The sequence below is a fragment of the Ovis canadensis genome, chromosome 5 (assembly GCF_042477335.2).
Source record: "Ovis canadensis isolate MfBH-ARS-UI-01 breed Bighorn chromosome 5, ARS-UI_OviCan_v2, whole genome shotgun sequence".
NCBI classification, from domain to species: Eukaryota; Metazoa; Chordata; class Mammalia; order Artiodactyla; family Bovidae; genus Ovis; species Ovis canadensis.
Window position 1 is genome coordinate 38,437,806 of NC_091249.1, and position 25,707 is coordinate 38,463,512.

Genomic DNA, 25,707 nt, shown 5'->3' on the forward strand with positions numbered 1-25,707 from the left:
CATTTTAACATTGAGCATAATTTCTCAAATTTCCGAAGCACATTATTAAGATATATAATTAAATGCAATCTTATAGAGTGGTCAACTTAAACTGGCAAATGACATCAGCAATTAAGAATTTCCAGGCCTATCTTTTAACTGCGAATATAATCTGCATCACATGTTCAACCCGTGAGAAATGTTCTGTCAGTAACAGAATTATGTGTAAATTATTCCATCTTTTTAAATGACCAGTAAGGAGGTCTGTGATGTTTGCTTTCTTGATTAGATACTCGCCAGAGCTTCTGTTTCACAAACTTTGAAAATGGAAAGTGTTCTGTACCCAAAGCTTTCAACACCACAAAGGCAAAATGCTGCTGTAGTAAGATGCCAGGAGAGGGCTGGGGGGACCCCTGTGAGCTGTGTCCCAAAGATGATGAAGGTAAGAGCAGTGAAATAAAAAAGCAACTTTGTACTAGTTTTGGACTGTCTAGCAGAACTCTAGTGGGACCATGTAACTTATAAATGTTTTGAAGATGAAAGTATCCCCTCACTCACAGACCTTCATGGTTCAGTGAGCTCCGTAGTCAGGAACTTCTTTCAGCTTTCATATTCAGAATGTGTAAATGCAGGATGTTACCCCATTATTTCATTGCTTCCCCCAATGTTAGTATTACTTGCTTTGAAAGGAATAAATTTGAAGGGTGAAGGGCAGTAGATCCAAGGAAGGGGTGAAAATCACATTCCAGCTTGCTGCAGGAGTCCCACATGGGTATTGTATCACAGGCTGCAGCTCCCAGAATCTTATATCAAATTCTGGGAGGCTGAGTCAGCACAGTAGCCATTTGCGAGAAGAGACGACGAGCCTCACAGATTTTATTAGCATAGCTGAACAGTACGATTGTTCCCAGTAGGCTCAGAACTGGCCTGGTCTCTAGGTCAGAGGTGGCTTCTGTGTGTAATGGGCAGAGAATGCTCTGTTAGTTGCTCAGTTATGTCCGACTCTTTGCGACTCTGTAGACTGTATTGCACCAGGCTCTTCTGTGTCCTTGGAATTCTCCAGGCAAGAATACTGGAGTGAATATGGCTCTTTGGCTGCCCAGAATTAAATGAGCAAGCAGACAGAATGACACTGAGTGGTACCCATAGGCGGCCACCCCAAGCTCAGGTGACCTTCTCTAAATATGCTCAGTGTTGCTTTTGAAGTAAATTACAAAAACAAAGACTCTTACTAAAAATAGCTTTGTAGAGGAAAAATAAGTCTAATTTTATGTATATCATTAATCAGTTCTTAAGTTATCTGATGGTTGTGACTCTCTGATAATCAGGAATTTGTCTTTTTCTATGTAGTGGCATTCCAGGATTTGTGTCCCTATGGCCACGGAACTGTTCCTAGTCTTCATGATACCCGTGAAGGTGTGGTTTGATATATTTTATTTTTATAGTCTTACATAAATATAATATTGTACATTTGTTTTATAATCATGCTGTTTTTACGGTATAACATATTGTATTGCATTTAATGCACGTATATGATATTTATTGTATATCATATGCACTACATCGTAAGACTATGTTGTGGCATATGAAATACATGTTTCTCTGATGAAAGAAATGCTCATATGTTTTAACACTTTTAAGCCTCTTTTGAATAGATACATGCAGTTTTGGCATATCTTTTTACATAAGAAAGTTCATGGATGATTCTGTATTTTAGATGTTAATGAATGTCTTGAGAGCCCAGGCATTTGTTCAAATGGTCAGTGTATCAACACAGATGGGTCTTTTCGCTGTGAATGTCCAATGGGTTACAACCTTGATTACACTGGAGTACGCTGTGTGGGTAAGTGCTGAGTTAGTGCCACATTTCATACTTTCACGGTTTTTTCTTTCTTATATTCAGCAAAAGGTCTCTCAGGCACTCTGGGTGGCAGTGGGATTTACAAAGCCAAGATAAGTAGCCATAACTGCTTTTTCTTCTTCCATTCTACATTTTCCAGCAACATGGGTTTATTTGAAGATGAAGTGAGTTGCCCAATCTCTGCCTTCAACCAGATACACAAACTCTGATGTGTCTAGAGCTTTACAGCTGCCAAAACCACTGACTGGGAAAGAAGTCTATTTTACTTTATGACTTTCCACTTCTGCTCTTGTAGCAGAAGATCACATACCTCCCTGGGTTTGTGATTTGTTTTTTTTTTTTAGGGCAAGCACAGCTGTCTGAAAGTTCAGAGCATTTCACACTTGACCCTCGGGGTTCTCTGCCCTGCATAAAGGCTGGCCAGCCATGACCAAGCAGGGGGTGGGGGATGCAGGAGTCATGTGTGTCCCGCACAGGTCTGGGACACGTGTGAGGGCCAGATGGATTTTCCTGGGCTTACTTTAGTTAAACTAAAACCTCCACATTTGTGTCACTTTCTTATTCTTTTTCAGATACTGATGAATGTTCAATTGGCAACCCGTGTGGAAATGGGACGTGCACCAATGTTATCGGGAGTTTCGAATGCAACTGCAATGAGGGTTTCGAGCCAGGGCCCATGATGAACTGTGAAGGCAAGTGATGCTTTACTATTATTTCTTCTTGATATAGAAAGAGTTTCTAATGTCTCAGCTTTTGTTTATATTGTTCTTATGTTCTACTGATGATTGTATTCATCACAAACATATTTTCCTTTACCACAAGGCGCATAGTTACAAAAGCTACTCTGTAACCCTTGTCTGATAATTCAGCATCTCCGCCCTCTCAGAATTGGCATCTATTGCTTATTTTTTCCCTTGAGATGAGGTCACATTTTCCTGGTTCCTCAGTCTGTTGGTTAATTTTGGATTATGTGCTGGGTATTGTGACTGATATCTTCTGAAATCAGTTACATTATTTCAGAGAATATTGATGCCTTTGTCTTAGCAGGCAGTTAATTTACATAAAGTGGACTGTCAGGCCTGTGGAAGACAGTGGTTCACATTGAAATTCTTCTCTTTAAACCTTAGTGGCTACCTTCTTTGATTTTGGCCCACACATGGCATGGTTAAGTCAGCAACTTGTGCTGAGTTTATACCAAAAAATGAAAAAGGTATTTCTCCCCCTTTAGCCCTTATTTCTGGGATTCCTCCACACTTTTCAGCAGCCTTGGTTGCCCCAAGGCTCCCTCCCCTGATTTCTCGGGACAGAAGCTCAGAGAGTTCCCATTGGAGATTTAGCTCCCAGATGTTACTGTGCCAGCACTGATACGATCCGCAGGAGAAAAAAACTGAGCACCTCTACCTTGCCAGGTGTTTACTGAGTTTTAATGAACTCCTAGAAACCACTTCAGGTGTTGTTTTTATATTTATTTCAGAGTTTATAGTTGTTATTTGTTGGAGGGTGAGTTAGGTGCCCAGTTCTCCTTACCAGAAATGGAAGTTCTGTTATCCTATTACTTTCTGTGTGACTGCCAAATAAATACATCAATGTTTTTTTAAGCGAGTAGTTAGTACTCTAGGCTGAGTGCATACCTGTCTGTTTCCTTGACCAGATATCAATGAGTGTGCCCAGAACCCACTGCTGTGTGCTTTCCGCTGCATGAACACCTTCGGGTCCTATGAATGCACATGCCCAATTGGCTATGCCCTCAGGGAAGACCAGAAGATGTGCAAAGGTAAGGCCCCAGACCAGGAAGGAGTCAGCTCATTATTTGTGATGCCGTAAATATATTTTAATGATTTTGTAGCTCTCAGCTGTCTTCTTGTAGAGCTGTGCAGAAATGTATTCTTTACAGCATTGCTGGTAGATTTCCGTATCTAGATAACAAGATACTTCATAGTCTGTCCAGTCAAGTCAAACATAAAGATGTCACATTCTTGAGCTCCTACTAAAGCAAAGATAGCCCTTCCCTAAACTTCTTATCTTGAGGACCAGTGCTGAAATTTTTATAACTCTAGAACATAGCCAACAGTTGAGACTGGGCTCCTCCTTTCTCTGTTGCATAAGATTACATTTTAAGAGCCAGAAGACCAAAAGTATGACTTCAAAATGCACAATGATAGCCTGTTCATGAATTTGTCTTATTTTTCTGTTTTTCCTATTGAAAATATTTTCTAGACCTGGATGAATGTGCTGAAGGGCTACATGACTGTGAATCTAGGGGCATGATGTGCAAGAATCTGATTGGCACCTTCATGTGCATCTGCCCTCCTGGGATGACCCGCAGGCCTGATGGAGAAGGCTGTGTAGGTAAGGCTGTACGGGATGATGGCTGCTTGCTTAACACTCCTACCCCAAGTCAGAAACATATGAATTTTAGTTATCACAGTGGAAAATATGGTGTATTGTTTTCTGTGCAAATAGCCAAAGAGATCAAAAACTACAAGAATCTGTTAAGTTCCTAATACAATATGCAGAAGGTAAAATATTATTAATCTTTTCTATTATTAATTGATTTCTATAGCAACTTGGAAAATCTTAACGCTCAAGAGAAATTTTCCCAGATTTGTTTGCATTGTTAGGAAAAATTTTTTAAAAAGAAAGGAAATAAATGTAAGATTTGTAGCAATCAGATCTTTTTAGATACGTTTCTGTTATGCACTTTGAATTCAAAGCAGACAGCTGAAATGCTAATCAAAATAAAGATAAAACAACATTAGGATAGGATTAGATCAAGAAGACAGACTTAAACCCTCATATTCTAGAAACAAGAAACACTATACAATTTTTTAAATCCATAACTTAGTTTAATACTTTTGTACATACTTTAAAATTTATGCAGAAAGTTTCCTAAAAGAAAAAAAATGCCTTTAACAATAAAAAACAGTGTCAGAACACTAGGAGCAAAGTGAGAATTCTTAAAGCTTCCCAGGGAGCAAAACCAGGTTTCCTACAAGTGGCAGTTAACAGTGGGTAAAAGAAAACACTGGACATAGACTGGCGATTCAATTCTCACATGATAGTATACATGTTAGAATGTCATTCTCCCAAATCATCCCACCCTCTCCCTCTCCCTCTGAGTCCAAAGGTCCGTTATACACATCTGTGTCTCTTTCCCTGTCTTGCATACAGGGTCGTCATTGCCATCTTCCTAAATTCCATATATATGTGTTAGTATACTGTATTGGTGTTTTTCTTTCTGGCTTACTTCACTCTGTATAATCGGCTCCAGTTTCATCCATCTCATCAGAACTGATTCAAATGAATTCTTTTTTACTGCTGAGTAATACTCCAGGCTGGTGCATGGGGATGACCCAGAGAGATGTTATGGGGAGGGAGGTGGGAGGGGGGTTCATGTTTGGGAACGCATGTAAGAATTAAAGATATTAAAATTTAAAAAAAGAAAAGAAAACACTGGAGCAGCAATATTTTCAAGGCATTCTAAGGGAAAAGTAATTTTGAACTAAAACTTTACATTCAATCTAGTGATAAAACAAAAATATCACATTGTCAGAAATGTGTTTTAGCATACTTATCACCCACATACCCTCTATATCTTATATCCAAACTGTATCCTCCAATATATTTTTAAAAGTTAATTCTAGAGGAAGCAATGATAAGCCAAGAAACCAGTAACCCTGATTATATGGTTTAAATAAATGCTGGTGTTCCATAAAAGAAATATAACAAATCAAACTTTCTAGACCGCGTCAGCATGGCAGGAAGCGCAGGAGAGAAAGAAAGGAGTAAACTCATGCCAAGGGTACTTGCTATAGGCAGAAGCTATTGAAACAGATACTTCCTGATGTTAATAGAAAAATGTTCATTATCAGTGTGTGTTGAAGTTGTCTCATGGCTACCGCTGGAAGAATAGAAGATTACAACTTCTAGACATGAGTTGGGCATGACATAGGGCAGAGAAAAAATTAGACTGATCTAAGAAATATTGAGAGAAGGGGACAAGTAGCCTGGTAAATATGAAACAGTATAAAATGACAAGACTCCAAACATATCAGTAATCACCATAGATAGAAATAGTTTAAATTTCTGGTTAAAAGGCAAATGTACTTTTAAATATTCTTTTAAAAGTGCAGCTTGGTACTTTTTACAAAAAAATGTACCAAATCAAAATGTGAGCTAGATGGAAAATAAAGGGGTGGAAATGTTGATAAAGGCAAATGTTGATAAAAAGCAAGTGCATGCAAAATAAATATTAATAAATTAAAGATTAAAAGCATAAAGATGAAAGGAGAGATTCATCAAAGGGATTTGTCGTGAGCTCTCATGCCTCTGACAACATTGATTTGAAACATACCTCAAACAAAATTTACAAAATGTCAAATAAACACAAGCAAAGATGTGGGAATTTTAATGCAACAGTTTTGTTCTGATATATTTATTTGTCAGAAACCAAAAGAGCAGTACTATCTAAATTCCTTCTTCCTCTGGCTGCCCTAACACCCTGCATGGCTCCTGTGAGTTTCACTCAAGTCAGTGAAGGAGCTTGTCCTTTATCCCTGGCCTGAGTGCCCTTCACCCTGCTCTCCGCCTCTCCCTAACACCTGCCACTGCTCTGCCCTCAGCTTCTCTCTCATGTCACATTACTTGGTATCTTCTTTCCCAAAGTTCTTTCTCCTGGTCAGTAATCCTTTTGGGAGCCACTTTTCCAATTTTCCATCAAGCATCACCTCTTCCCTGAAAAGAGGAAGAGAGAAAGAGAAAGCGGCTGAGGGTGGGGGGAACACTTTGTTAACCTAGAACCCATCTTGGAAGGATGAGGTAAATTTAAATATGATAAATTTAAATGTAATGTTATATTTTTAATGTAACACTATAAATTTAAATGTAATAAATTAGTATTCTATCATATTAGTATTTTGATGAAGACGTTTTAAGCAAGATATAAACCATTAGAAGATAAATGTAAATTATAAACTTCATAGTCTATTCATGACTCATATTATTTGTTTTTCTAAAGATGAAAATGAATGCAGGACCAAACCAGGAATCTGTGAAAATGGGCGTTGTGTTAACACTATTGGGAGCTATAGATGTGAGTGTAATGAAGGCTTTCAGTCCAGCTCTTCTGGCACTGAGTGCCTTGGTAAGTTGATAAACAGAGTATATTTTACTTGGTGAATAAAGCATGTGTTTTGTGATGTAATCTCAGAAGAGTTCTATATATATATATATATCCTTGTCTGCAAAATAGTTCTCCAATCTGAGTAATCCATGTACCTCTTCCTGAAGATAGACATCTATTAAAATGATGTATTTGTACATGTGTGTGTAGTACATCCATCCATCCTTAATGTAAATAACCATCTTAAGTAGTCTTTCCAAAATTAAGATTAATTAAGCTCTATGGAAAATGTGACTATAGTAAAACTTACATCAGGGAATGATTTAATTCCAAAAGAAAATATTTGCTATGTGAGGTAAGTTTTGCTGTATTAATTACGTTAAAGAAAATGCCACATTTCAGAAATGCAGTCAGAGTTAATTTTTACTTTATGATACAGAAAAGTGTTTTACAAAACATTTTCTTGTGGAAAATATAAGTCTCAGGCATTTTAATGATAAAATGCACATATCATAAACCATTTAGTTAATTATGAGCAGGTATAAAAGTATGAAGTAGTCAGATTTAAGGCAAACAGAGAAATAGCACTCCTCACGGGCTTTGATGCAGAAACAGCACATTTCAGCTACATCAGATTGTTCTTAGAATGATGTCATCTGCTTCAAATCCTAGGAAATTATTAGTCATGAAAACATATTTTGTTTATTATTATCTTCAATCAAGATCTTCATTAACCATCAGTCTTTTTGGAAATAGAAAAAGATGACCTACATAGAAAGTGTACTTTCCTGTCCATATTACTAACAGTTCATTAGGATGGTTCTTAAAACCCCATTAAAGATCTCTTTGCCAACTTATATCAGTAAAATCCCTTTATTTATAATAATTTTAAAAACTACTTAATCCAATGTTTAAACAGTCTTTTAGATGTCTAAAATACAGGAGATTAGATTGAATATGTACCAAGATGATAACATAGTCCAGAACTTGCTTTTCAAAAACAAATCCTGTTCTCATTTGCTTATTTAAAGGGAAGTATTTTTCTTTGATTTTCCCTTCCAGTTGGATTCTGTAGGAATGGTAGTTGACTGTCACTTAGCTGCTGAGGAAAAGAAGAAAAAACTCCCCTCTGTTTCTTTAGTATCAGTTATTAAATTCAATAAACTGTTGCTAAAGAGCACTTTGAAATGAACCTCCACCAGAACTTTCTAATCATTGTCTTAAGCAATGTGACTCTTCACATAAAAGAATATTTAACTTTTAAAAAGGTATTGCTATGGGACTTCCCAGGTGGTCCAGTGGCTAAGACTCCTCCCTCCCAATTGCAGGGGCCCCAGGTTCAATCCCTGTGAGGAACTAGATCCCACACGCCACAACTGAGAGTTCACACGTGGCAGCTAAAGATTCTGTATGCTACAACTAAGACCCAGCACCAGCAAAATAAATTGATATATTTTTTTAAGTATTGTTATGGAGGAAAACATTGATTGTCCTTTTTAATGTGAAGACCCAGATAATGAAGTGTCAGTCCCTTGACACTGGTGCCTTTTAACTACATTGTCATTTCAGACAATCGCCAGGGCCTCTGCTTTGCGGAGGTGTTGCAGACCATGTGTCAGATGGCATCCAGCAGCCGTAACCTTGTCACAAAGTCAGAATGCTGCTGCGACGGGGGGCGAGGCTGGGGTCATCAGTGTGAGCTCTGCCCGCTCCCTGGAACTGCACAGTACAAAAAGATATGTCCTCATGGCCCAGGCTATACCACTGATGGAAGAGGTAAGGAGTTGAGGAACTCCATGCATGTTATCAACACAGTGCATGTTAATTCACATTAATTTCAAGGAAATAGGATAATGGCTAAAATATATGTGTATATGTGTGTGGTCCTATATGCTTTTCACTAATGCTTCAGCAGCTTTAAGAGGTATAATCTTCGTATCAAATCTAAGAGATAGAATCTCTTATTGTTCCTGTTTTAGCAGATAGAAACCAAAGCACGAAGCTAAGTAACGATAAATAAATGTTCCCAAGATCACAGCCTTTTTAAAGGTGGGAACAAGGAATGGAATGTATCTGTCTGACCCCAGAGGCCATCTGCAACCCACAAGCTATGCGTGCTTCATTTAAGTAAAGGTTGCTTATTTGTGCACAGGAACTCATTCTGTTTGCAGCATATTTACAAACCAGCAAGACTCACACATGATTAATAGTTTCCAGGTTTTTTGGTACAACCAATATGCTAATGTCCTAAAAATAACATTTTCCTCTATGACTATACAGATTCTAGATCTTATGCTTGATTACATTGCTAATGAAACCCTTTCTTAGGGTCTAATGCAACTGAATTTAAAGCCAATCCATGGAATACCATCACTAATTCCAAATTAGTGGAACTTCAGAAGGGTAGCTTTCTATTGATAGAGTCCCCCCAAAAAATTCATGCTTAGACTGCAGAACGAATGGGCTCCAGAGGGGCTTTCAACATAGCCTTCCTTATGTTTGTCTCTTCCTGTCACTTCAGATTCTTTGGTTAACTCTTCCTTCTATGTTGCCCCTCTGTTGAATGATGAAAAAGTACACGAGCCCAGTTATGAACGTTGGTTTTTAGTTATCTGTCAATTCCTTAATTTCTTTTCGTTTCTAACCAGTTCTGTTCTTGCATCTGTATTGACTTCTGTTTGTTTTTGCCTTGGGGTTTTCGGTGCACAGATATTGATGAATGTAAAGTTATGCCAAATCTCTGCACCAGTGGTCAGTGCATCAATACCATGGGCTCCTTCCGGTGTTTCTGTAAGGTCGGCTACACCACAGACATCAGCGGAACGTCGTGTGTAGGTAAGGAAAGACAAGGCATCTCTGCATCTGAGTGGTTGTTAACTGCTGTTTTCTACAAGTCCTTCACTGTCAGTAGAATGTCTTTATTATGGTGTTTGGATTGTACATTTTGCTAAAGTGATGCTATAGTGCAGTTCTTAATATCATAGGAGTTGTCTAAGGCCTTGTCTAGTAATGTGAGACATAGAACTATTAGATTTATCAAAAAGCTGTAAAGTTAGGGAAACATTAAAATTATTTTAAATATATATATATACTTTCCGCATTTTACGTTTAGTTTAAAATGTATAGAGGCATGTTTGTTTTGTCATTTTTTTTAATGAAACGCCAGGACTTTTGATTGTGAAAGTATGTCTTTGCATATGGAGAGAATGCTTTCTGCTTGTTTTTCGTTGCAGTTATTTTTGCATAACATATACCAATTAAGCATCATCTAAAATTTCCAGTTGCAAAGCAGTCTCAATACAGAAAACCTTCTACATTTTTGCAATCTCTTTTTCTAATTTATTTTACTGTCTCATCCACGGAGGGGGTGGTAGCTTGCCTTTATTGAGTCTTTCCAAAACATTTAGTTTTCATTAAAGAAAAAAAAACTTTTCTCCTTCATAGTTCATCAGCTTAATATCAACTTGTTTTAATAAAAAGCACATCTGGCATGAAAAGGTTAAGAAGAACCAACATAAATCTTAGTAAGCATTCAACTCACTTGTTCGGGCAAGATAGTAACAGAAACTAGGCTATCAGTCGTGAGCTTTTAACATTCTTTGGGCGTCAATCAATGTCTTTTATAGGGGAAGTGGAGATGGTTTCCTGTCAGAGTCCTAGCAGAAAAAAGGTGGCGTATTGAAATGAGAACAGTTTAAGGAGACTTGTTTCTTTAACAAAAGGACAGTGTATAAAGGTGTGTGCAGAAAATACTAGGACTAATGCTGAGTTCTGGGGCTATTCCACCTCTGGGCCAAAGATAAGAGGGAAGGATTGCTGAAACCTAGAAGATGGAGAAAGTTGTTCCAGAGGCCTGCCTTTAGAGCATCCGTGACCTCTGCCCCCATGACTCAGTCAGCCTCAGCCCATCTTGCAAGAAGGGCATCAATGAACTAAGGACCAGACTGAAGGCAGAGGGCAGGAGGGCCTGCTAATGGTGCCTGTGTGCAGTTCAGCCTCCTGGGCCCGAGAACAGGGTGGACCAAGGTAAGGACTGCAGTTGGAAGGCGAAGTGGAAGGTCTCCCGCACAATCTATGATGCCAAACAATTCCTGGGGAAGTGTCAGCTCAGAGACTTTGAGAACATCCGCCACATCCGCATGTCAAAGAGAAGAAACTCTAACCTTCAGGTTTATGATTCTCAAACTGTAAATCGAAGTACACCAATCTAAAAAATCTAGTGTCTTTTTTTGAACCCAGTTGTCTGGATATTTCAATATTTGCCCAAGAATCGCCTGACAAAGTTAAACCAGTGAATTACTTTAGAGAAAATTGTTCTGTGTCTCGTTTCCCTCTGGCTATTTTCCATTTTAAGTTGAAGAGGAAAACAATGAGTGAGAATATGGAGGGAGGGAAGAGACTGGTCGTTCCTTCTAACCAGTAATTTAATCCTCACATCACTTTTACTCAGATCTCGACGAGTGTTCGCAGTCCCCAAAACCTTGCAACTTCATCTGCAAGAACACGGAGGGGAGTTACCAGTGCTCGTGTCCCCGGGGCTATGTCCTGCAGGAGGACGGGAAGACCTGCAAAGGTGATGAAGAGTCTATTTGTGTGGCCCTCTCCTTTTTTTCAGATTCAAAATCAGCTTATTGGGGATCAGGCCAGGTGCCTCACTTTTTACTGTGGCTTCCCTTGTGACTCAGATGGTAAAGAATCTCCCTGCAATACAGAAGACCCGGGTTTGATCCCGGGGACAGGAAAATCCCTTGAAGAAGGGAAAGGCTACCCACTCCAGTGTTCTGACCTGGAGAATTCCATGAACTGTATAGTCCATGGGGTCGCAAAGTGTCAGACACAACTGAGCAATTTTCACTTTCACTTCATAGGATTAAGTAACCAGCCATGTACTGGTTAACTGTGCATTAACTGTGGTTTAACTGTGCATTAAATACAAATATTTTAACCTTTGAATATTAGCTTTGAAAACAGTTCATGAACGTCACTAATTCATCCTTTCAGCTTTTTGTTTAAAAAAAATTTTTTTATATATCACCTTAGCCATCCTGTCTTAGTAGCTCATAGTATTTATGCTGCTTAAGTATGTGAAAAGAAACTCCTTGCCTTGTGCATATGGAAATCTATAAAGCTTCCAACAAAAATCTAGACAAAATACTCCTGGTAGAACATGCACACCTCTCTGTGGCTTCATGAGAAGGGAAGCATAGCCAGATAATTCTGCTCTGATTTTCATTGGCTTGTCTTTCATTGCAGACCTTGATGAATGTCAAACCAAACAGCACAATTGCCAGTTCCTGTGTGTCAACACCCTGGGAGGTTTTACCTGTAAATGTCCACCTGGTTTCACACAGCATCACACTGCTTGTATCGGTAAGACAAAACTACAAAAGGGAAGTTCTGCACACTACTAGTAGAAGCCTAAGACTGTAGTTAAAAATGGTAGAACAATGGCCCAGTACTTTCATTAAAATCAGTCCCTCATAATTAGTGGTTTAAAACTGTTGTTAGTAATTTATTCTTTCACAAGAACAATATCCAAGCGTAGTAGTCCTGTGCAGTCCAAGCACATGAACGGTAGCTATATTCCAAGCGGTGCCTTTATATTGCATTCTAAATGCAGTGTGTGCTCAGATCAAATATGAGTAAAAGGCTCACTATAATTTAGAGCATGCTAATGAACATGCTGGGATTTTTTTTATGTCAGAAGACACAGGTCTTAACCTTAACTTTCAGTCTGTGCTATCAAAACTGTGTCCTCAGCTGATCCAAAATATGCTCTGATTTCCGATCTCTTGAAATATACTTCTTTCTGACCATTTTTGTCTTTAATATGACCGTGAATAGTGGCATACTTCTCTGTAAACTCTGTTTTCGCATCTTGAAACTTAGGCTTTCGTACCTTACTTTTTACTTCATGTAGTAAAATTTGAATCCTATAATAATTAGAAAGCCTGACACTCTTTCCCTTTTGTCCTCTTGCTAGACAACAATGAATGTGGATCCCAGCCTTCACTTTGTGGAGCAAAGGGAATCTGTCAAAACACCCCTGGAAGTTTCAGCTGCGAATGCCAAAGAGGGTTCTCTCTGGATGCTACTGGACTGAACTGTGAAGGTGAGTTTATTTATTTAAATATTCTTATTCTAATACAGCAAACGGTTTTCTTTTAATTTCTAAGCCACTCAATGAGAAATTCAGATCATCTCAAAGATTAACAAAGTGAAATCCAGAAGTTGATTTTTTTTGTTTATAAATTTTCATATATCATTTTGGGGACAGAGGAAAACCTTAATGTGATGAAACAAAAATTCTTAGAGTACACGTGGGCTTCTGAAATAACTGTTTACCTAGTTACTGATCTAAAAAAAGAATTTAACTGAAAACAAATTCTGTACCTAATTTAGTTGCAGTAGTATATGAGTAAACCAGAAAAAAATCAGATGTCTGTTCCATGATACTTGAATGTAAAATGTATAAATGTTAAGTATAAGACACAGAACCAGTTATAGGGAACTGGGCAGATGAACAGAAAGCACTGGGGAAAACTGATGGTGGTTTTATTTGTCGGAGAGTCCCAGTTCACTGTCTTTTCTATAAAGAGCGTTTCCTATAAAGTCTTCATCACAACAGATATTTCCTGTTAAATCCAAGGGAAAATTTAAGTGGGAATAAAACAAGAATTTGCCTGTGGCCAATAAAATATTGTTCTTCAGTATTTTCATTGCAAGTTCTAGCATATGAGATAAATATGCTATGATTGATAGCTTTTACAAAATACTCATGCCAGAGGTTCTGAGAGCATAAAGGTACTTTCCCTTTATATTTTTATATACTAGTGCAATTTACATCTTTATTGATTTTAGTCACCCTTGAATTAATTATTCTTAGGAATACATGATTTTGAACTCTAGAAATATATGTAGAGGTTTTAGTATAGTCTGAGAACTACAGGACTTTTACATGTATCTAATCTTCAACCACAAAAAATTCAACTTAAAAATTTCTATTTTAATATTTTGTATTTGAAATCATTGAGACTTTGAAAGTATTTGGTGCATACAGCTGCTTGCCATGTGTGAGTTCAGCTTGTGACTATCTACATAAGATACAATTTATTAATTATCCATATAAAATTTGTTACACATATATCAGACATGCCTATTTCATTTCTCTTTTTATGGGTAAATTTCGAAGCCTCAGTTGTCATTCCAGAAGAGTATGCATGTATGAACAAAGAAATTATTCCATATGTGTCATAATACTATATCACGTCTAAAAATAATGTATTTAAATACTTTAAATTTGCATCTAATTAATCTCAAATAGTAATAAAATCTTTTGCATTCCCAACCATTATAATTCTTTAGGTATTTCTGTAATGCTTATATTTTTCTGAAAATGAGAATTAACATGTCAATCACTTTTGAACTTACTGGAATATGTGATGCAAATATATTTATATCAGTTACCAAATAAATCATACCATATGTAGTTAATCCATCCAAAATGCACAACATTTGTGGTTGCTATGGCTGATTTGCTAAAATTGAGATATTATTTAGGGCACTGACGTGGCATGGCTGGTGCATAGAATAAGAATGATGTGGTTTCTTATCTCAGAGCCGTTCTCTGTGCCACCACTGACTTAATAACCACGTGACTTGGAAAAAATCACAGCCCCTCAGTGTGTCGTGTTTGTTTGGTCCTCAGATAATATTTACCCCGTGTTGTGTTTGGAGTACATTTAAGGATAATAGAAGAAAGGTGACATAAAAATCTTGCTGGGCTGTTTTTACAGACGTTGATGAATGTGATGGGAACCATAGGTGCCAGCATGGCTGCCAGAACATCCTGGGAGGCTACAGGTGTGGCTGCCCGCAAGGATATATTCAGCATTACCAGTGGAATCAGTGTGTTGGTGAGCACTCGCGTGTTACACGGCATCTGCTTTCCTTGCCTTAAACTATCTTTTAGTAAAACAAATGCGCAATAAAGGTGATCATTTTCAGTGTAGCCTTTAAACCCTAGAACTTAAAAAACCAGTACTTAGGACTGATGCATGGGAATCTATTAAGCTACTTTGTATACTTGTGTGTATTTGAAAATATACATAATATACTTTAAAATGTTAAGTACCTAAAAAGTAACTCAGTTAGAGCTTTGATAATTTTAATTTTCTGCTAGCTGAGAATTTTAAGTTTCTGAAGATGATGTCAAGACTCATATCATCTTCATTTGCTAAGGTCAAAGCCTTTTTTTTATCAGTAATTTAGTATCTTTAGATTTGGGGTTGAAGGGTTGCCCATCCATCTGCTCATATAAATCTAAAAGGAATCAGATCAAATTAATGAGCACCATTCATCTGTGCTCTCCAATCATGTATTTAATGAAAGGTGGGGGGAGAGTATAAAGGATTTTAAGATAGAAAAAGTAGCTAATTATAGCAAATTCTGTTGAAAACTCCAGACCAAAAAAAAAAAAGTGTTTGTAAAATAAAATCTGTAGACCCTCAACTCTCTTTCTTGCACTGCTAGAGTCATGGAAATTCTCCTTTTAAGGAGAGTTTGATCAAAGAGAACATTACTCTCTACTTGAATAGCCAGCTGACTTAGCATCTGCCTAATTTCTTGGCTCCGTTTGAATGCCCTTCCTAGACGCAGCATCCAACACAGTGTGACAGTAGATGCGGGCACAGCTTGAGCAGAAGGAGGATCAGTGGGCCTGCTGAGAAACAGCAGGTTGCTTCCTGTCTCTCTGTAGTGATTGAAATTGCCCCACGTGTATTTCAAGCATTTTACTCTAAGGGAGCCACTAAGTAAATTAATTTGATTTTATCCATGATGATCTTCTCAAAAGAAATTTCTGATGACAGTTTAGTGAATTGAGAAAATCAAGACAAATTTCAGAGGTGGGAAAGCAACTCTGAAAGTTGGTGCAGCTCTGCTGTGGCTTTGGCCACACCAGGAACACACACTCATGGGGGAAATGCGAAAACCAATGATGATCTGGAAGTTATGGATAGAGTTTGAAAGGATTATCAAAATGATGACTTCGGCTGTCGATCAAAATGACTTTATAAGTTCAGTTTACTTCTTTACTCTTCATAGAAAAAAAAATTATGCCCCAATTATTGATTCATAAACAGATAAAGTGTAGGGACACTCTTCAGAACATAGGAAATGGTTCTGTTTTAGGCAACTATTATAAGAGTACAAAATTATTTTTATTATATCGTGTTGTTTATAAGATGCGAGGCCCACCCCTCTATTCAATTAATACCATGGACTTCTTGGTTACTTCTACAGGACTTAAAGCGGAAGAATGATCTGTAATATTTCACATGTATCAGTTTAAATAAAATTCTAGTTTTTAAAGCAATCATAAGTAGAATTGGAATGTGCATGGAGGATTAACTCAATTTCTGAGTTTTTAAGTTTCCTGGAATTTCAGCCTGTAAGCGTTTAGTGTGAAAATAGACACACAGGTTTTCACTGAATATGGTCTGACTTAAAGTCAGGGCTGTGTGGTGTACCCAAGTTGTTCTTGGTGGGATCCTTGAAGTAGGCACTTAAGCAAGGCAGTCACCCCAGAGCAACTCACGCTGGGATCTAGCCAGAAGCCAGTGCGACTTCTAATCAGCAGAGACCCCCCATCGACAGAGGGATGTGTGGTTTCAGAGATGAATTAAAAACTGAAGATACATAAGCAGATACCCCAACTATAAGAATAAATGTTAGCTTGCTCTGCTAAAATGGGCACCTCTAAGCAGCAAGCCTCTGGGTAAATAAGACAAAGCAGGGATTTATTTTGAAAGATTAGAGATTCTTTTGTGTGAGGTTGAGCAATCCAGCTCATCACAAATAAAATCTAACTCTCTTGCAGTTTTGAACCCACAGAACATTAGAATTATAACTCGAATATATTTCAGTAATAGAATCAAACAACCATCAGGAACTAATAAAAGCAACAAGTTAGCAAAATAGCAATATTATAACAAAATGCAAATCGAAAGGCCACAAATCATTTTTATCTGTCACTGCTGCTGCTGCTGCTAAGTCGCTTCAGTCGTGTCTGACTCTGTGCGACCCCATAGACAGCTGTCCACCAGGCTCCCGTCCCTGGGATTCTCCAGGCAAGAACACTGGAGTGGGTTGCCGTTTCCTTCTCCAGTGCATGAAAGTGAAGAGTGAAAGTGAAGTCGCTCAGTCGTGTCCGACTCTTCACAACCCCATGGACTGCAGCCTACCAGGCTCTGCCGTCCATGGGATTTTCCAGGCAAGAGTACTGGAGTGGGTTGCCATTGCCTTCTCCATATCTGTCACTATGAGTATGAATATCTTCATTTATTCATATGATTGAAGAAGGGATTTCCCGTGAAGTATCTCGAACAGATTTAACTGGGGTCCCCTTGTAAATGGACACAAACAGTGCATCAGATAATTTAAGTAATAGTAAGTTGTAAACCTGCAATGATGTTAATACTGCTGCCAGTGTAAGAAAAATGACAGCATTTGAAGTGTTAGTATTGAAAAACGTTTTAAATTCAAATGGATACTTTAAGAAGTGTTCAGCCAGGTACCACAGAACACTTATAACATTCTGATTCATAGATTGTACAGATTTAGGAACATTCCCATGTGTTCCTAAATAATATGCAAGCATTATAATTATCCTAAATTGAAAATAAGATAATATTACTAACATTTGAATATGATTACATCTTAATATATGAAGCTTTGGTTTACTTGGTGTTAGCAACTTCTAGTTCCTTATATGTCCTTTTCAAAATAATTTGAACATAGTTTAGTGAGACTTGAGTCAGCTCAAAGTATGTTTCAAACCAGAACATATTTTCAAGGTCAGATCACCTACGCCTATAAAATTATGTTATGGCGTACATTTATAGGATATAAATATGATATCTGTCATGGTGCCTCCAAAAGTTTTAACTATATAAAAATGTTCTTGTCAGTGGTATGTTTAAATGCAGTTTATTCAATTAATTGCCTTTCTTGGTAATTTTTCCACATTAACACAATATCTAGTACTGTGTTTGTAGCAGGATCATTTTGTTAAATTACAACCTAACTCACATTTTCTATCAGGAGAGAAACACCACATATAAAAATAGTGTCAGATTTAATTATAAAAGCAGATGAACTTTTGAGGCAGAATTCCAAGTCTTTGATACATAGAAATAAAATAGTAGTTATATTTATGTCATAAGTAGCAGGTTTGATCCCTGGTCTGGGAAGATCCTCTGGAGGAGGAACCTGGCAGCTACAATCCACGGGGTCACAAAGAGTTGGACACAACTTAGCAGCTGAGCAACAACAGCAAGCTTACTTATTAAGAATTTATTCATATACTTTCTTCCTGTGAAATGAAGGCTGAGAATTTGTCCATATTAAGTAATCATATGGTAATTCATATCCAGTGGTTAAGAATGCTGTATTTGGCAGTTTGGTTTAATTCTGAAACTGTACTCATGAGACAGAAATGTGCCTGATAATATTGGCCTTTTCAGCAACCTCTGTATCGTAGTTAATGAAGTATAATTTCCCGTGTGAGAGGCCTTTCCAGCGAGCCTCCATCTGCATCCTGAGCCACTGTAGATAAGCACTTGGCTCTAGCTCTGTGTCCCAAGGGCACACCTAATTGCAGATGGGCCTGTTTCCCCACGTGAGCTGAAACACAGACTTGTCATGTATTTGGTAAAAACACTACACTCTAGTACAGTCACAAGAATCTGAAAGAATTCCATGGACCAGACATGACTGGTGCCCAGGGTGAAATTTGGATGATGATGAAGCCCACAGGGGTCAAGCTGCAGACTAGGTATCAACCAGACAGCTAAGAGCAAAATTGTCATCTCCAAAGATAAAAGCACAGTCAAACTTTGATTTTGTAAAGATGATAAGAGTAGCTGAAAGTATTAACCTGAAATTATCTTACTGTCAGGCATTTATGATGTAGCGTCAGTCATTAAACTAGTAAAACCTATGTCAGCTGATGGCTTGGTGCAAACCCACATCAGAAGGCCAAGTATGTACATGATAGGTTCTCAAGTGGTTAAAAGTGTATGAGGCTATTGGTTCAATAGGTTCAGTTAATGTTTACTTCAGTTATTTTCATTTAGGATATTTTGATTTTTTAATATACTTTTCTCTCCATGTATATAATGAATGCTTTGGAAATTGCTAGGAGAATGGATAAAAAATACAGATATAAATTGAGGCTTTTTAAAAACTGAAATATAATTCACGTGCCATAAAATTCACCTTTTAAAACGTCCAGTTCAGTGGTTTTTAAGTATATTCTCACAGTAGTGTACAACCATCAGCAACACAACATCTCCACCCCGAAAAGAAGCTCAATACCCCTTAGAAGTCATTCTCCGTTTCTCCCTCCCCACAGCTCCTGGCAACTAGTCATCTACTTTCTGTCCTTGTGAGTCTGTCTGAGGCATAGACTTTTGAAGTAACCTTCTGAAAAGTGATTAGAAGAGTTACTCAGTAGTCAGACTGCAAATATCTGTGCCCAAAGGCTGCCAGGGTATTCAGAAAAACCTAGTACAAACAGAATATAAAAGCATGGGGAAGCTTTTGTTTAAGCCATAATTTTAGGGGAATTTGTCAGGTCTTGTTTTTGTTTTTTTTTAATTTCATATGCTTTGCAAATCAACCATCATGGTAAACATTTAAAAATATGGTTCTAAAGCTACTTCCCCTGTAAAATCATAGATATTTGATACTGGGGCTCTTCTTTGCCCCACTGCCCTCCCCTCCACTTGTAAAAGTCTCTTGCTTTATGTTCTTAGATGAGAATGAATGCTCCAATCCCAATGCCTGTGGCTCTGCTTCCTGCTACAACACCCTGGGAAGCTACAAGTGCGCCTGCCCCTCTGGGTTCTCCTTCGACCAGTTCTCCAGTGCCTGCCACGACGTGAATGAGTGCTCATCTTCCAAGAACCCATGCAATTACGGCTGCTCCAACACAGAAGGGGGCTACCTCTGCGGCTGCCCACCTGGGTACTACAGAGTGGGACAGGGGTAAGGCCCTCCACCTCCCCGCATATGGGAAAGTGAACAGGGTCCAGCGCCTGGCCACCTGGCACTGGGGGAAGGTAAATGGTAATTAAAAGCTGACTAGGGAAAAACACTGATCAGAGCATTTAGGTATAGGAGGAAGAAGCTCCAGGAAGGCATGTGGATTCCCTGCTTTGTGGTGAGCACTGGACTCGAAACTGTATATAGGTACCATTCTCTTGTGTTGTAAATGACCTGAATAAATCCCTTAAGGCCAGAGACAGCAGACGTTTAGAGATACTGTGGCTCCTCTGTTATCACAGACACCTGGGCTAAGAGATACAAATGGGAATGGCTTCGCCCAGTTTCTTACATGAATTTTGGCAGGTACTAGCCCTGTGGTAGTGGCTCAAGTGGCTCAGTGGGTAAACAATCCGCCTGCAATGCACGAGATGAGGGTTCAATCCCCGAGTTGGAAAGCTCCCCTGGAGGAGGGCAAGGCAACCCACTCCGGTATTCTTGCCTGGAGAATCCCATGGACAGAGGAGCCTGGCAGGCTATAGTCCATGGGGTCACAGAGAGTGGAACACGACTGAATGACTAAGCACAGCCCTGCGCTCCATGAGGAAGGAGCTGTCCTCTTTGCTCATCTGGCCTTTTGCTGCACAGAGATGACATGCCTGGTTGGTGTGACACTGTCTCCACAAGGCTGGATCCCTTCAGCTAGTCCCACTTTCCCAAGTGCAGCTGTCTCAAGTCCTATCAGCTGAGGTGCTGGCCACCTGCCTCCTTCCTTCAAGGAAGCCAGCACTCCACAGCATCAGTTCAGTTCAGTCGCTCAGTCGTGTCCGACTCTTTGTGACCCCATGAATCACAGCATAGAAGATGGCAATTTAGGAGTCATCTTCCCTAGAAGGAACTGTGTGAATCAGACACTGAGGGTTGTTGGACTAATACGTCCACTGTGGGTACATAATAATACTTGAAACAGAAATCTTGGTGTAGACAAAGGTCATTTAGCGTCAGCTTGCTAACTCTTTCATTAATCAAAATAGGAGTTCAGCAGTCTCAGTTGGTAAGCAGCAAATGTAGGCTTCAGGCTTTTGAATCAACAGAACTTCTAACACTCTGAAAATGCATACTTGACTTTTACCATCTCGATTTAACTACAGAGTGTGCTTCAGTCTAATCAGGATTAAAAATTGGGGAAACTTGGGGCTCGCTCTTGGAAGAATTTTGCTGTTTAAAATAAAGGAGAATCTCATGCATTGAGTGCTGAAGAAAAGTTACAAGGCGGTTAGGTTTTTATGTTTATGATCTCAGGGTTTGCTTTGTGGGTTTCTTATTTTGGAAAAACCTCTGTTCTACCTCTAGAAAACAGTAGAGTTACAATGAAGTCTAACATCAATTTGCATCTTGTTGCAAACAGCCACTGCGTCTCAGGAATGGGATTTAACAAAGGGCAGTACCTATCGATGGATACAGAGGTAGAGGAAGAGAATGCTCTGTCCCCGGAAGCATGCTACGAGTGCAAAATCAACGGCTACTCCAAGAAAGACAACAGGCAGAAGAGAAGTGTTCATGAACCCAAACACATTGCTGTGAGTAACTTCACTTTATTTTGTCACCAGATTTTTTCCATATGGAGTCATGTATACTATTGTAGTAAACTTTTATGTAGATTTCAGCCTCAGTGGAGCTAAACCTCCACCTCGTGAAATTCATCAGCTTAGTTAATGGACAAACTATGGCAGAGACAAGTAAGTTAAAATTAGTGGTGTTTTTAACTCAGAAAGGACTGGGCAACTTTAAGATTCATAGTTTCAGATCACATGTTGGCATTTTTGACTTGTGCCAGGAGGTAATAAAATCTCCTTCCAGGAAGTAACTACTTTGAAATGATTCAAAAAATGAAAGTATTGTGAATCTGTCCACTTCTGTTGTATACATATGTAGTATACTGGGCTGATATTAATTTTCAGTAGGTAAGCCAACTACATGTCACATTTTGTGACATTTATAAGATAGGTGTTGCTTCCGTAAAAGATTTATCTCCAGATAACTTGTATTTTGTAAGGAGCTGAAGATCTGAATTGCCTGCTGCTGCTGCTATTTCTTTCTGTTCGTGGTATTTAGAATAGTGGTTAAGTGGGTGGGCCACAGATTCTTGGTTTTGAATTTATTCCCTGACCCTCTGTACTTACTACCCATGTTACACAGAGCGTATTTACTTAGCCTCTCTCTACCTCAATTTCTTCACCTGTTAAAATGGGAATAAAAATATTTACCTCCAAAGGCTGGCAAGAAGATTAATGGAGCGATTACTGGGAAGCTTCTGAAACGGTGCCTGGCATAAACATTGACGCATGTTCTCCAAATAATAGCCAGTATGTGGAGGTGTTTTCCCCCAGAGATCAGGGAGACCATCCTCGTCAGTTAGTGTCACTGCAGAATTCCCCATCAAAACACCTAGTCAGCAACTAACTGGCTGGGTGCATTGGGCAACTTGCGTCGGTTTTCTGGGCCTCAGAAATTTATAAGACGAGACTTCTCTAGCCACAGAATCTCTGGTTCTGTTTTATAATCGTACATAGGCCAGCATTCCATTTACCTTAAGTAGATTAAGGTACCTAGCTGATGTTTAAGTATGGAAACTGAGCTATTCATTAAGTAAGCCAAACTACAGATCCAGAAATTCTGCTTGTAAAACCCTCCCGTTGTGATTCTAGGGGGCTGCATGCTGAAGGGGGCACCTCGGTACCACAGTCCCCAAGTTCTTGGCAGGCGCCCACTCAAAGCATTGATTTTTTTTGCCCCTGTCTTACTAAAATAGCGTTCTTAAACTCCCATACATTTGACAGAGAGAGACTTGGTGTATCTGGGCCCTGCCCCGTTGGCTTTTAACCAAAGCTGGTTCAAACCTGAGCCCCGATGACTCTGGAGTTAGCTCCCTCTGCACTGACAGCTCCCAGAAAACACACTCACGTGTGGTTTGTGGCCAGAAAATCTACCAGGGCTTTCAGAGTGAAAATCCCTCTAAGCACAGTTAAAACTGCTGCACTTCTCGTTTTAACTCCAACAACAAAAAAATTACCATTATTTCCTAAATTGTCTCTTGTTTATTACTAATAAGTATGATATTTCATAAACCCCCCCAAAAAACTTGAAATATGAGTGCTTCCCATCAGCTCAGCCCTGTAACTTTACCTGGATAAGGTGTGGGAACAGTCGTAGAGATTTACAGGGCACACCTGGTGGAAGTGACCTTTTCTCCCAGCCGAGGGTAAGTTGCAAGCGGACGCGCAGAGATGGTATGTCACTGTGGCTGCACCCGCCTGATGGCTGGCTCCTGCAGGTCCTCGGTTTGTGCTGTCAAAGCTCTTCCCACACGGTTTTCCTGCTCTTCTTCCAGGTTAAACAGATCAGCCTGGAGAGCGTCGACATGGACAGCCCAGTGATGATGAAGTTCAATGTCTCCGGCCTTGGTGCGAAGGAGCACATTGTAGAATTCATGCCCGCCATCGAACCGCTCAACAATCACATCCGCTATGTCATCTCCCAGGGGAATGACGATGGCGTCTTCCGCATCCACCAAAGGAATGGGCTCAGCTACTTGCACACAGCCAAGAGGAAGCTCGTGCCTGGCATGTACACACTGGAAATCACTAGCGTCCCTCTCTACAAGAAAAAGGAGCTTAAGAAACTGGAAGACAGCAATGAAGATGACTACCTCCTAGGGGAACTGGGGGAGGCTCTCAGAATGAGGCTGCAGATTCAACTCTATTAACCCCTTGCAGACTTGGTTCCAGGCTCAAATCCCTGCACAGCCAGCCTTCAGAAGCCTCTGAGAAATCAATGACTAGTTTTAAAGAGGAAAGAAAAAAAAGACTTTTGTTTCTTTCCTCCCTGTCTCAGACTTCAGAATGTTGACCCTCACAGGGAGGGATAACGTAGACTCTGGTGTGGCCAAAGATTTGAGTACAAAGGCAACCGTGGTTACTGTATTTTTTATATAACTTCACTTTAAAGTATATTAAAAAGCTAAATATTCAAGAGATCAGCATATGGCACTAAATGCACAAAAATAATGTGAGCTTTTTTTTTTTTTTCCTGTTAGCAGTCTGTAACACTTTGGGTATTTTGCTATAGTTGCTAATGAAAAAAATATAGATGTTTATTTATTTTTAATGCAGTAATATATGGAGAAATGAACAAACTATGTAAACAAAAAGGGAAACTCACTCGTTTTTCTTTAGATTTATAAATTTGAGCTATTTCTTTTAGAGGTGCTTTTTTAAAAACAAAAAAAAATTCAGTAGATTCAAGAGATGTTTCCTTTGGTTTTCTGCCAGCCATCCAACTGGTACACATCTGATTATTTTAAAGGAAGCCTCACAGAGCTGAATAGGCAGTAATCAATGTGTCATTGGATCCTTATAAAGGAGATCAAAGCCAGAGGAGCTCACTGTGATGATACTTCACATCAGCAGACACACCAGGCAACGGAGGATGAAGCACAACCACTGTAGCAAAATACCTTGACTGCTTGTGAGACCAGTAGCATTGCAGGCCAAACCGTACTGTATTTCCTTCTCATAACCTCAAGGAAGCACATGTGCTACCCACAACACCTCATTCTTACCCAGGGCATGCTGCATACTTGTGGTACTGTAGGCAGCTGAAGAACTGCCGTTCCTTCGGCAAGGAACACCTGGCGTTCTGTAGTGTTTGGTGCTGTCTTAGATTAATGGTGCATTTATTACATTCAAGCTATTTCAGGATTGCCATATGTGCAAACAAACCATGCAGTACAGACAAGGAATATATGTTGTTGTTTTTTTAATCCATTTCTTCTTTTTTTTTTTTTTTAGAATTTTCATTAATACTGTAGTTATACACCATATGTCTCGTTTTATCATAGCCTATTGTGTATGAAAGATGTTTGTACAATGAATTGATGTTTAGTTTGCTTTTAGTCATTTAAAGAGATGTTGTACTAGGACGTGCTAGTAAGCGTACGTCCCCGCATTCTTCTCAATCCAGGAACCTGTCCCTGGACCAGTGAGCAAACCTCATATGTGAAATGGCCAAAGCACATGCAGGCTCTGGGTTGTTCCTCTCACACCTGAGCTGACCAAAGATTAGTCACCGGTCATATCCAGTTCGGGACTTTGTTTTGTTTCCTAATAACTACAACAAAACAAACTGTAAATTTGTAATCAAGTATTTGTGAGGAAAAACTTACGGCTTTCGGTTTTGTTTGTTTTCCGTAGATCTGTGTATCAAATATGACACTTTTCTTGCAATAAAGCTTATTTTGGGGTAGCTTTGTGGCTGAGAGTTCTATGAGACTGCAACCCCTGTTGTGTTTGTGGGCTGGGGGCTTGGCTTAGAGGGACCTGTACGAAAGTATCAGAAGGAGAGCCAGGCACATTTTTTACAAGAAAACAAGGGACTGCTGTCAAAACTGTGACATAAAACAAGCGGGAGTGTTCAACTGACAATTCACAATTTGAGGTGGTATTCAAACAGAAGGACATAGTCACGGCAGTTCCTTGTTCACCTCTGTGTAGACACTCAGCTGCCCAGGACTCATCATCCTAGAGACCTCAGACTCTGCTGACTTCATCTTCACCTGTGCTTTGAGTGCCATCGTGTTAAAGCACCCAAGATGAAGTGAAACATTTGAACAATCTCCCTTCTTAGGGTTTTTCTCAAC

At 39.1% G+C, this 25,707-nt stretch overlaps 1 protein-coding gene across 1 annotated transcript in view; it reads left to right on the top strand.

Annotated features, from left to right (window-relative positions):
- Positions 1–25,313, top strand: part of FBN2 (fibrillin 2) — a 230,978-nt gene extending 205,665 nt beyond the window's left edge. Inside the window, exons 50-65 of the mRNA XM_069591633.1 lie at positions 269–421; positions 1,330–1,395; positions 1,697–1,822; positions 2,413–2,532; positions 3,492–3,614; positions 4,058–4,189; positions 6,858–6,983; positions 8,532–8,738; positions 9,672–9,797; positions 11,413–11,535; positions 12,216–12,332; positions 12,946–13,074; positions 14,759–14,878; positions 19,781–20,012; positions 21,418–21,589; positions 23,401–25,313. Of these exons, the coding sequence (XP_069447734.1) occupies positions 269–421; positions 1,330–1,395; positions 1,697–1,822; positions 2,413–2,532; positions 3,492–3,614; positions 4,058–4,189; positions 6,858–6,983; positions 8,532–8,738; positions 9,672–9,797; positions 11,413–11,535; positions 12,216–12,332; positions 12,946–13,074; positions 14,759–14,878; positions 19,781–20,012; positions 21,418–21,589; positions 23,401–23,775 (2,447 nt within the window). The 3' untranslated portion in view covers positions 23,776–25,313. The remainder of the gene's footprint in view (positions 1–268; positions 422–1,329; positions 1,396–1,696; positions 1,823–2,412; positions 2,533–3,491; positions 3,615–4,057; positions 4,190–6,857; positions 6,984–8,531; positions 8,739–9,671; positions 9,798–11,412; positions 11,536–12,215; positions 12,333–12,945; positions 13,075–14,758; positions 14,879–19,780; positions 20,013–21,417; positions 21,590–23,400) is intronic.
- Positions 25,314–25,707: the final 394 nt, after the last annotated feature.